Below are 12,278 nucleotides of genomic sequence, written 5' to 3' on the forward strand. Positions count from 1 at the left end.
AGAATCTCATGCTTCCTTCTCGACTACTGGACCACTCTCCATACAAGAAGAGCGCTGACATTCCTGATAGGGTCTGGTTGGGATTGTTGTTGGTGCAGGCTCGATGGACCGAATGGCCTGCTGCTGCACTGTAGGGATTCCATAATCACCATATTGCTGTCTCTAATTCCTTGCTGTGCGCAAATTAATATAAATACAAAATCTTTCACCTTTGAATGTGGGATCATTTGACAGGACTGAAGTAGCTGGAGCATGAGCAGCAGCCAGGTTGCCTAGTAACGGCAGCCTTCTTTATTGTTCAGGAAGTGACGTATAGTCGTCGCCTTGTTGCAGAGATCGGAAGTGACGTGAGTGACCAAGATGGCAGCGCTGGGTATTGACGTGGAAGACGAGAGCATCCTGGCGTCGATTTTTCGGGACTCCTTCCCGGAGAACTGGAGGGAGAATCCCGACTTCACCCTCTACCTCTCGGAGCTGAGCTCGTACGGCGTGGACAAGCTGAGCCGGGAGCCCGAGAGGCTGGCAGAGGAGCGGGCCCAGATCCTGCAGCAGACCCAGGAGCTCGCCTTCTCCAATTACAAAACCTTCATCAAGACGGCAGAGTGCACCAAGGAGATCTACCGCGACTTCGGCCTGGTGGAGAAGCACGTCTCCAGCCTCCTGGACAAGCTGCCCGGCCTGAGCGAGAAATGCAGGCAGTTCGTCAAGGAGACGGAAGCGACTGGCGCCAGCAGGAGGATGAACAGCCTGACCCTCAACCGGCACACAGAGATCCTGGAAATCCTGGAGATCCCGCAGCTCATGGACACCTGCGTCCGAAACGGCTACTACGAGGAGGCTCTTGAGTTAACCTCTTACGTGAAGAGGTTGGAGAAGAAATACTCTTCCATTCCTGTGATACAGGTATTAGCTTCCTTGCGAATGTTTTCCTCAGATTCCGTAATGGATCAGAATTGCTTTCACAATATGACCACAAATATATAAATGCGAATACTGAAGATGCTGGACGTATGAAACAAACGCGGAACATGCTGAAAATAGACTTTTTTATTCATGCAAATGTCGTTAAGCATAATATACACACAAACATTCGGCGCTTTGAGCCTGCTCTCCCATTCATTTTGATCATGGCTGATCATTGAATTCAATATTCTGATCGTACCTTTTCCCTCCATATCATTGGCAAAGCCATCCCTAACTGCCCCTGTAGGGCAAAAAATGAGTTATTGTGACTAACTGTAATTTAGGTGTTCGCTAATTCAACAAGATGGGTCTCTAAAACATGTTTCTTTAGTTTAATACCTGACAGCCATTTTATGCATTTTGCTTTATTCTCGTTTCACTTTAATTACCATTTCAAATAAGGAAAACAAATAATGCATAGTTTTATTTTCTAAATCTCTACAACATTTTAAAGTGTTGTTTATCATATTTTTTATACAGGGAATAGTGAATGAAGTGCGTTCATCTGCTCAGTTGATGTTAAACCAGCTTATCCAACAGCTACGTACCAGTGTCCAACTACCAGCTTGTCTTCGGGTTATAGGCTATTTGAGAAGGATGGATGTTTTCACTGAGGCAGAATTAAGAATAAAGTTTCTTCAGGCTCGAGATGCCTGGTTGAAATCCATGCTTGGCTCCATAATGGACAATGATCCTTATTTTCACATGACCAAAACAATTGAGGCTTGCCGAGTCCACCTATTTGACATCATCACTCAATACCGTGCCATTTTCTCAGATGAAGATCCATTATTACTCTCCAGTGATCACAGTGTGAATGAAAGTGCTATTTTCCATGGCTGGGTGGTGCAAAAGGTTTCTGAGTTTCTGCAGACCCTGGAATCAGATCTTCAGAAGGGAGTGGGTGGCCGCTTGGATTCATTGCTGGGCCAGTGTATGTACTTTGGGCTTTCTTTTAGTCGCGTAGGAGCAGATTTTCGTGGACAGCTTGCTCCAATGTTTCAAAAGGTTGCTATGAATACTTTTGTGAAAGCTGTTCAGGATGCTGTGGAGAAGTTTCAGGAAGACATGAATCTGTACACGTTAACATCTGCCCCATCGATATTAGGCAACACAATCCCTGTGACTCTACCAACTGGTCAGCCAGGAACTCTGCAGCCTCCAATGGTGCTTCTGGACTTCCCGCCACTGGCATGTTTTCTAAATAACATTTTGGCAGCCTTTAATGATCTTCGTCTCTGTTGTCCCATAGCACTTGCGCAGGAAGTAACAATGTGCTTGGAAGATGCACTTATAAAGGTAATTTCGCTGTCGTAACCTCAGCATAACCCAATACTTAAAGAGTTGTGAAAGATTAAGCAAGTTTAGGAGCACGGTTTTGGTGTATTTACCAAGTTCTGCTTATAGCTCCGTTTAATTGAAGTAGCGAAATGAGTGGTCAGTTGATACTTTGGAATACTCCCCTCACTTCTTCCAATAGAATCTTAGTCATACTAAAACTGCAACCTAGAACACCTTCCCTACATCTGCCGTTTTCTATCCCTTTTATAAAAGGGAAAAATATACGTTTGAATATATGGCTAAAGAAACATACCATAATCAAGGCCATCAAATTACAGTTTATATGATAGAATGGTGATAATTTGAACCTATATACACCGTGTTCCCATAATTTGACACATCAGTTTTTTTTGCCACTGATATATGCTCAACGGCAATGATCAAATGGTATGTTCTATGAATATAAAAATATATTCTCTGACTGATATTGCCATAAGGTTATACATGAAATGTGTACACTGACCATTTTTAAAGTTTATTTATTAATTTATTTATTAGTCACAATTACGTTAACACTGCAATGAACTGCGGAATTCCCCGAGTTGTCACAGCAGTCGATTGTTTGGGGCAATGCATCTAACCAGCACGTCGTTCAGAATGTGGGAAGTAATCAGTGTACCCAGAGGAAACCCACGCAAACACGGGGAGAACTTGCAAACTCCACACAGACAGTGACCGAAGCTGGGAATCAAACTGGGGCTTCTGGCGCTGTGAAGTAGCAGTGCTAACCACTGTGCTACCATGCTGCCCCTCTTGCCTTTCAGAGACATTAGATCAAACATTGTCACATCCTACAAAGCCTCAAAAGGAGGGAGGGAGAAAGTGGGGAACTACAGGTTAATTAGCCTCCAGTCAGTAGTCTGGAATTGCTGGCGCCCATTATTAAGGAAGTCTCCACAATGCACTTGGGTTATAGAATGACCTGATAGAGTTAGCATGGTTTTACGAAAAGGAAAATGTAATTGACAATTTTTTCCAGAGTTTCTTCTGGATGTAACTGGTCAGATAGATAAACAAGAACCGGTTGATGTAGTATACTTAGATTTGCAAAAAGCATTTGATAAGGTGCCATACAAAAGGGAAGTATGCAAGGTGAGGGCTAATGTATTTGGGAGTAATGTATTAGCATGGGTAGAGGATTAGAGAAACCAAAAGCAGGGATAAATGGGGCACATTCAAGTGGTACAGGTAAATATCTTCTTGGCAACACTCACTTGCTCCCTATAAAAATCCAGTAATAATAACCATGATAGAATTGCTGTTATTTTAATAAAGATATAGCACTCTTCAAACACCTCCACTCTGCTGTTCAGAGAACAAACTGCTTTCTGAAACAAAGACATTTATGCTCTCACTGGATGGCTGGTTCAAATTTCACAACTCTTAACACAGAGATGGTTTCAGGACATCTCCCCCACATAGCCACACTAACTATCTATCTTTCATTATAACGCCCCCACCCCCCCCTCCCAAGTCTCTGATTCCATTGTCTTCAGCACCACATTGAACTTTGAAATATAAAAATTGTTTATGGTTTCCTATTGTCTCCACTTTCAGGTCAAATAACCTTCCCTTATTTACTTATGAAACATTTGTAAGTTGTAAAAGCCCAATAAACTCCCCTTTGGAAATTTAACAACTTAAAGATCAATCCCGATCTATCTCTTAATGCAAAATTTACAAACCAACCTACTTGTATATCCACTTCACCATAGCGCCTCATTGCAAGTGCATGCACCTTGCACTTTTGGGACAGAGAAATGGCAGATGGAGTTTAATCCAGACTGATGCAAGAGGTGCATTTTGGAAGATCAAGTTTAGTGTGAATTATATAATGGTAGAACCCTTAGGAGCATTGACATACAGAGCAATCTGGGTGTACAGGTCCACGGATTCCTGAAAGTGGCAACACAGGTGGATAAGGTAGTCAAGAAGGTATACAGCAAGCTTGCCCTCATTGGCTTAGGACATTGATTATAAAAGTTGGCAAGTTATGTTACAACTGTATAAAACTTCAGTTAGGCTGCATTTGGAGTATTGCATGCAGTTGTGGTTGCCAGACTACCAGAAGGACATGGATGCTTTGGAGAGGATGCAAAGAATGTTCACCAGAATGTTACTTGGTCTGGAGGGTGTTAGGTATGAGGAGAGGTTGGATTGTTTTCGCTGGAAAGATGGAGGCTGATGGGCAACCTGACAGAAGTCTATCAAAATGATGAGAGGCACAGATAGGGTGGACAGTTGGATGCTTTTTCCCATGGTGGACTACAAGACAGCACAGTTTCAAGGTGAGATATGGTAAATTTAGGAGAGACATGGGGAAAAGTTTTCACCCACAGAGTTGTGGGTGCCTGCAATGCACTGCCAGTGGAGGTAGTGGAAGCAGGCACATTAGCGACGTTCAAGGTATATCTTGATTGACTCCCGTTCGTGTGTCAATCAGAGGGATAGAAACCACGCATTGGTGCAGGCTTGGTGGGCCGAAGAGTACATTATTGTTCTTTTATATCTCAGCTTTCTCATACATATTGTCTCCTTTAACATTCCCCAGCTTAATTAAATCATGTACACAGCACTTAGCCTTTGTTACAGAACCAGCGTATTCCCAAAAATATATATATAAAAAAAAAATCCATCTTCCGAGAATGCCCTGAGGGGGACAAAGACAGAATCTATTTAGTTAGAGAACAAAAAAGGAGATACTCCCACTAAGGTTATTCCATTGATCTCCAAATATGTGTACAAATGACTTGCATATTTGAATGCAGAATAAAATTTCAAAATTTGCTGATTCCAGACTTGGTAAGGCTGACAACGACGATGATCCAATTAATTGCAATAGTTAGATGGCCAGCCAAATAGACAAGTTGCAGGTGGTAGGATGCAATTTTAACAGGCATAATACAGACTAAATGGAACAGTACTTAAAAGTCTACAGGAACAGAGGGACCTGGGGTTCATGTGCGTAGATCTTTGAAGGTGGCAGGATGTATTGACGGAAGTGACAGAAGTGAACAAAGTATATGGGATCTTGGGCTTCATAAATAGAGGCATTTTAATTTAAGAATAAAAGTAGGAATGTTAAGCTGAACCTTTATAAAATTCAGGCTGGATCACATGTAGAATATTGTCAAGTTCTGGGCATCACACTTGAAGGATGTTGAGGATCTTTGAGAAGATGCAGAGTAGAGTTCCTAGAACAGTTCCAGTTGTGGGGGATTTTAGCAGAAAGGTTATGTAAGGGTATCTGGGGCTTCTTTTCCTTGGAGCAAAGAAGATTTGATATTGGTGTACAAGATTATACCAGATTTAGAAAAGATTAAGGCCTGTTCCCTTTATCTGATGGTACAAGGACTAGGGCCACAGATTTAAGTTTTGAGGATAGAGGTGACTGGGAGACATGAACTTTTTTACATGGCACACAGTAATGAGAATTAGCTTCGTTACCTATGGTCTTCACGGGTGCTGGAAATGGAGATGATGAATAATGTTAAAAGGAAATTGGTTAGGCAGTTGAGGAAAATAAATTTATAGAGCTAGAGTGAGAAAATGGGACTAATTGGATTGTCATACAGAGAACTGGCATGATTTGATTTATTATTGTCACATGTATTAGTATACAGTGCAGTATTGTTTCTTGCACACTATATAGACAGAGCATACCAATCATAGAGAAGGAAGCGAGAGAGTGCAGAATGTGATGTTACAGTCATCATTAAGGTACAGAGAAAGATCAACTTGTTACAAGATAGGTCCATTCAAAAGTCTGATGGTAGCAGGGAAGAAGCTATTCTTGAGTCAATTGGTATGTGACCTCAGAGTTTTGTATCTTTCCATAGAATCATAGAAACCCTACAGTGCAGAAAGAAGCCATTTGGCCCTTCAAGTCTGCTAATCCCTCTAACCTATGCATCTCATGACACTAAGGGGCAATTTTAGCTGGCCAATCAACCTAACGCGCATATCTTTGGACTGTGGGAGGAAACCGGAGCACCTGAGGAAACCCTCGCAGACACGAGGAGAATGTACTAACACCACACAGACAGTGACCCAAGCTGGGAATCGAACCCAGGTCCCTGGAGCTGTGAAGCAGCAGTGCTAACTACTGTGCTACTATGCCACCCAGTAGAAGAAGATGGAAGAGAGTATGTCTGAGTGCATGGGGTTCTTAATTATGCTGGCTGCTGTTCCAAGGCAGCAGGAAGTGTAGACGAAGTCAGTGGATGGGAAGCTGGTTTGCATGATAGATTGGGCTACATTTACAACTTTTTGTAGTTTCTTGCGGTCTTGGGCAAAGCAGGAGCCATACCAAGCTGTGATACAACCAGAAAGAATGCTTTCTATGTTGCACCTGTAAAAGCTGATAGGAGTCCTAGCAGACATGTTTAATTTCCTGGACATGGACTTGATGGGTTAAATATCCACATCCTGTGCCGTAATTACTCAATTTCCTTATGACTGGTAAAGTACTTTAAGGCTGAACAGTTCCTTAGAAGATCATCAGAAGTGATTGATGCAGAATTGCAACGGTGATCTTCATAATAGCTTCAGAAGTTGAATTTGAAAGCAGTACCTCTAAAAGTCAGACTATTGGGGAACAGATTGAGTTAGTGCAAGGATGGAGGAATTGCATTACCAGACTTGAGATTAATTACCCTGATGCATGATCAGTGATAGCAGTGGCAGGTCTGGAAAAACTTACAACTCAATTGTTCTTTTCTCCATTTTAACATTCCGCTCCAATCTGCATCTTTCTAATTCAATTTTTCCTTTATAGGTAACGAAGCTAATCCTCACTTTTCATCGAGCAGAGGAAACTGCCTTCAGTGTGAAAGAACGAGAGCTGTTTGTCCAGTTCTGCATAACCTTTACTGAAGACCTAGTGCCTTATCTGAACCGATGCTTACAGGTTCTTTTTCCACCTGCTCAAGTAGCACAGATCCTTGGTATGTACTCAGATGTTGCACATTCTCCAGTCACTCTTTACTTAGTTTTAATGGATTATATTACATTTGCTATTCATTAAATCATAACTCTGATTCACTAGCAGCTATAATCATTTGTTTTTCATATTTTACACTTTATGTTGGCAGGTATTCCTCCCACACAGCTTCATAAATATGGTTCAATTGGGTGCATTAATGTAAGTGCTATTCTGGAACTGCTTGATTTTCTCCTACCAAAAAAAGAAATCCTAATTCCACCCAAGAGTCCCAACCAGATTCTGACAGCGGAAACCACATTAGACAGCCCTGTATCAGAGAGAAAAACTGAGAAGCTAAGTGAACAATATCCAACACCACTGCCTTCATCTGTGCAAAGTTTTACAATGGAGAAAATGAAACCAGGCCCACTATATGTGGGTAGTCAAACAGAAGAAGATACTTCACTGCAATCTGGATCGTAGCACGTTTTAAGTTAAATGTGATTATCTGTACGTGAGATTCCTATCATTTATTTCAAGAGCAGACTGAACTACATAAATGTTTTCCCCTAGTTCATTATTGAAAAATGAGATTATCCTGGGTTTAATTGGTCCTAAAATGCAGAACATGTAACAAAAAAAAATCTTGATGTGGTCAACCAACGTGTAATAAGTGCTATGTCTTGTCCCAAAACATCAGATTGTATTTATGTAAATTCTTATGTAATTCTTGATAAAACCAGAAATATTGTTTTTCCAAATGTCTGATGTTTTGATAACTTTATTTCAAAACATCTGCAAGAATTTTCAGCTAGTATATATGTACAATTGAGAAAATAAATTATTAATTCTGTTAAGAGACATTGTTTTCTGCATATGGCAAAAAATTGCCAATTTAATTCTTGTGATAGCTTTCTTAAGTAGTTAGCAAACTCCTGCTAATGATAAACTTAGTTAATGTGAAGGCAACCACAACATTTAACCACTGAATTGGTTACTAACAATATTTGTGTGACCATGCAAAATATTACAAGTTTTATTCTGGTAATTAGAATTCACTTGTAAAGAAACAGGGAACCTGACAAAAAATATCAGATTTTATTTGATGGCTGCTCTGAATGGGAAACTAGGATAATCTTGAATCTCAATTTCAACTTTTGAATGATGTGTTTACAGATTTTCATTGTGTAATAGAATCACACTATATATGTGGAAGCTGTTCTGAAATAATTTTAATTTAAAAGGGTTGTGGAGTTTGTGAAATGAAGTGCTAATATTAATAAACATTTATTGTATACAAATGTGATGTAATTTGCAGTAATATTGTTGGGAAATGTGAAACTTGATAAATTGTGTTAATCAATGGAAACATCCTTAGTTTTGTGAATTGTAAATAGCAAATTCAAGGTAAAAAATGCTCTAAAAATTACTGGGTTTTTAACAGTTGTCCTAAGTTGCTAAATGGGATGGCAATAGTTATTAATTCCATGGGAAGAATAGGCAAAGGCTTAAGTTCCATCCACATCAGTAGAGATGTTTTGACTGATTTAGCTTGTATAAAAATGAGTAATTTGTTTCATATTGTACCAATTAAAGATGAGTGAACTTCCAAGCAGTGAGTGAACAAGAATATGCTTTTTATGGGAAAACTGGAGCTGAATTCACAAATGGCTAGTGCTGCGCTCCAATTCTTTTAAAATTCTTATACCTCGTCAGATATAATTTTTATCATAAGAACATAAGAACATAAGAAATAGGAGCAGGAGTAGGCCATCTAGCCCTTCGAGCCTGCCCCGCCATTCAATAAGATCATGGCTGATCTGTTGTGGCTCAGTTCCACTTTCCCGCCCTCTCCCCATAACCCTTAATCCCCTCTCTTATCAAGAACCCATCAACCCGCTTCTTAAAAATATTTAGCGAGGCAGCCTCCACCACTTCAACGGGCAGAGAATTCCAGAGATTCACCACCCTTTGAGTGAAGAAGTTCCTCCTCAACTCCGTTCTAAACCGCTTCCCCTTTATCTTGAGGCTGTGCCCCCTAGTCCTACTGTCTTTTTTGAGCGGGAAGAGTCTCTCCACCTCTATCCTATCCATCCCATTCATCATCTTATACATCTCAATGAGATCTCCCCTCATTCTTCTAAACTCTAACGAGTACAAGCCTAGTTTATTCAGCCTCTCCTCATAGCTCAATCCCCTCAACTCCGGTATCAGCCTAGTAAACCTCCTCTGCACTCCCTCCAGGGCCAAAATATCCTTGCGCAGGTGCGGCGCCCAAAACTGCACACAGTACTCCCGCTGCGGCCTCACCAATGCCCTATACAGCTGCAGCAAGACCTCCCTACTTTTATATTTAATCCCCCTCGCTATGAAGGCCAGCATCCCATTCGCCTTCCTGACCACCTGCTGCACCTGCAAGCTGGGTTTTTGCGACTCATGCACAAGGACCCCGAGGTCCCTCTTCACCGTCGCCTGCTGCAGTTTTTCGCCACGTAAGTAATAGTCCTTCCTACCATTCTTCCTACCAAAGTGGACCACCTCACACTTGCCAACATTAAATTCCATTTGCCATTTCCTGGCCCATTCGCCCAGCCTATCTAGATCCTTCTGCAGACTCTCCACACCCTCCGCACAATTTGCCTTTCCCCCAATCTTGGTGTCATCAGCAAATTTCGACACCCTGCACTCGGTTCCCTCCTCCAGATCATCTATATAAATGGTAAATAGCTGAGGCCCCAGCACTGACCCCTGGGGCACCCCACTAGTCACCAACCGCCAATCCGAATAGCACCCATTGACCCCCACTCTCTGCCTCCTATTTGACAACCAATCCTCTATCCACGCTAACACCCTACCCCCAACTCCATGTCCCCTGACCTTCTGCAATAACCTCTTGTGAGGTACCTTGTCAAACGCCTTCTGAAAATCCAGAAAGACCACATCCACCGGCTCTCCTCTATCCACTGCCCTAGACACATCCTCATAGAACTCCTGGATGATAAATACTTGTACAACTTTAAGGACTCTGTGAACCTGCTCTGCCATTCAGTAAGGTCCACTTCCTTGTCTCTCCCTCTCCCCTCCCTCCCAATCCCATATCCCTTGACTCCCTTGTAGGTCAAAAACCTGTCTCGTTTGACCTTGAATACAAGTCCTAAATGGAGCTAAATGACCCCTTCCTTTTAAACTGTGCCCCTAGTTCTAGATTCCCCACAACAGAAAACATCCTCTTGTATGTACTCTGTGAAGCCTGCTCCCCTGCCCCCTCCCCCTCCAGCCTGCATCTTATAAGCTCACCTCTCATTCTTCTGAACTCCAAGGAGTTTAGGCTTAATGTACTTGACCCATTCTTCAAAGATAACTCCTCCACACTGGAATCAAGCTTTATAAACTTTACATTATATCCTTAAGGCGACCAAAACTTAACAGTTCTCTGGTATAGACTCACCAATGTCTTGTACTATTTCATCAAGACTTCTTTACTTTTATACTCCATCCTCCTTGCAATAAAGGCCAACTTTCTCCATGTCTTCCTAATTACTTGCTGTACCTATATGCTAACTTTGTGATCCATGGACAAGGATATCAAGATTACTCTGTATTCCCTATTTAAATATGCTACTTTTGGATTTTTCCTGTTACCTTGCATTTTCCCACAGAGTCCATCTGGCAAATTTTTACTCACGCATTTAACCTATCTATAATCACTTTGCAAACTTATGTATCCTTGCAACTTGCTTTTCTATGTAAATTTGTCATCAGCAAATTTGGCTACAATGTAGTCTGTCCCTTAAATCATTAACATAGATTACAAACATTTGAAGTCCTAGCACTGATCTCTGTGACATTCCATTAGTTACAATCCTGAAAAATAAGCCATTTATCCTGACTTTGTTTCCTGTTAATTAATCAATTCTCTATCCATGTTTATATCCCTAACACCAGCCTTTTAAATACTATGGCTACAAGAGCAGGTAGGAGGCTAGGAATCCTGTGGTCAGGAGTGTGAAGGAATATTTCCCATTTGCCTGGATGAGTACAGCTCCAATATTACTCAAAGCTTGACATTCTCCAGGCCAAAGGAGTTTGCTTGATTTGACAGGCCATTTGCAAACATTCAGTCACTCCATCACTGATGTACAGTAGCAGCAGTTTGCACCATCTACAAGATGTGCTGCAGGAACTCACCAAGGTTCCTTAGAAAGTACCTTCCAACTGCTACCATCTAAAAGGACAAGGGCAGCAAACACATAGGTACACCACCACTTGGAGGTTCCCCTCCAAGCCACCCACCATCCTGATTGATTGGAAGTATACTGCCGCTCCTGGGTCAAACTTCTGAAGTTACCTGCTTCACAGCACTGTGGGTGCACCTAAATCAGGAGAATTGCAGAGGTTCAAGAAAGCAAATCACATTTTCAATGAGAATAAGAGATGTGCAATGACTGTTGGCCCGGCCAAGGATGCCCACTTCCCATGAATAATAAAGATATTACAACCAATGAGGAGGTTGGGAATCATTTACAAATCCCACTCCTAATCACTATTGCTACCTACAGTATTAGGTGAGGAAAGGATCAAGGTCAGCACAATGTACTCCTCTAATCTGAGGAAAATAATGATGGGCTGTTGTAAATCAACCCAGCAAGAGGGCCAACAAGAATGCTATGGGAATTTACATAATTATGGCTCAGATCTTGCTTTTGCTGATTTGTTCACCTTTATCCCTAGGTCCATTTACACATGTACATCAATTTATTTTCTAAATCAAAGGACAAATATAAACATCACCCACACAAGTGTATCATCTAATTTATTTAAGTTCAATTATTACTTACCTGCCAATCTGCTAGTTTTCTGATGTATTCATGAAGATATCCCAGTCCCCACCCTGTTTGGCATTGTCTGTGAATTGTGCTATTGAGTTACTTTCCTAAGTCCTAATCATTAAATTATGAATAATAATGGTCACAGCACTGATTGCTGCTATCTTCCCCAAAGCTGAATAAGCTACCCTTTGCCTTAGCTTTGAGGTAGAGAGATTCTTCCC

The 12,278-nt window shown here is 41.4% G+C and overlaps 1 protein-coding gene across 1 annotated transcript; it reads left to right on the forward strand.

Annotated features, from left to right (window-relative positions):
- Window positions 1–352: 352 nt before the first annotated feature.
- On the forward strand, window positions 353–8,840 carry cog8 (component of oligomeric golgi complex 8). Its single transcript, XM_080186821.1, has 4 exons — window positions 353–903; window positions 1,444–2,262; window positions 7,082–7,250; window positions 7,398–8,840. The coding sequence occupies exons 1-4, from the start codon at window positions 361–363 to the stop codon at window positions 7,709–7,711; spliced, it is 1,845 nt and encodes a 614-aa protein (XP_080042947.1). The 5' UTR covers window positions 353–360; the 3' UTR covers window positions 7,712–8,840.
- The last annotated feature ends 3,438 nt before the right edge of the window (window positions 8,841–12,278 follow it).

Source organism: Carcharhinus amblyrhynchos, chromosome 4 (genome assembly GCF_965287045.1).
Source record: "Carcharhinus amblyrhynchos chromosome 4, sCarAmb.v2.hapA, whole genome shotgun sequence".
Taxonomy (NCBI): domain Eukaryota; kingdom Metazoa; phylum Chordata; class Chondrichthyes; order Carcharhiniformes; family Carcharhinidae; genus Carcharhinus; species Carcharhinus amblyrhynchos.

Bases quoted from the DNA above. Each gene is read 5' to 3' on its own strand.
- cog8 (XM_080186821.1), top strand. From the start codon at position 361: ATGGCAGCGCTGGGTATTGACGTGGAAGACGAGAGCATCCTGGCGTCG. The intron at 2,263-7,081 runs GTAATTTCGCTG...TTTCCTTTATAG, and splicing joins TGGAAGATGCACTTATAAAG to GTAACGAAGCTAATCCTCAC. The intron at 7,251-7,397 runs GTATGTACTCAG...TTATGTTGGCAG, and splicing joins TCAAGTAGCACAGATCCTTG to GTATTCCTCCCACACAGCTT.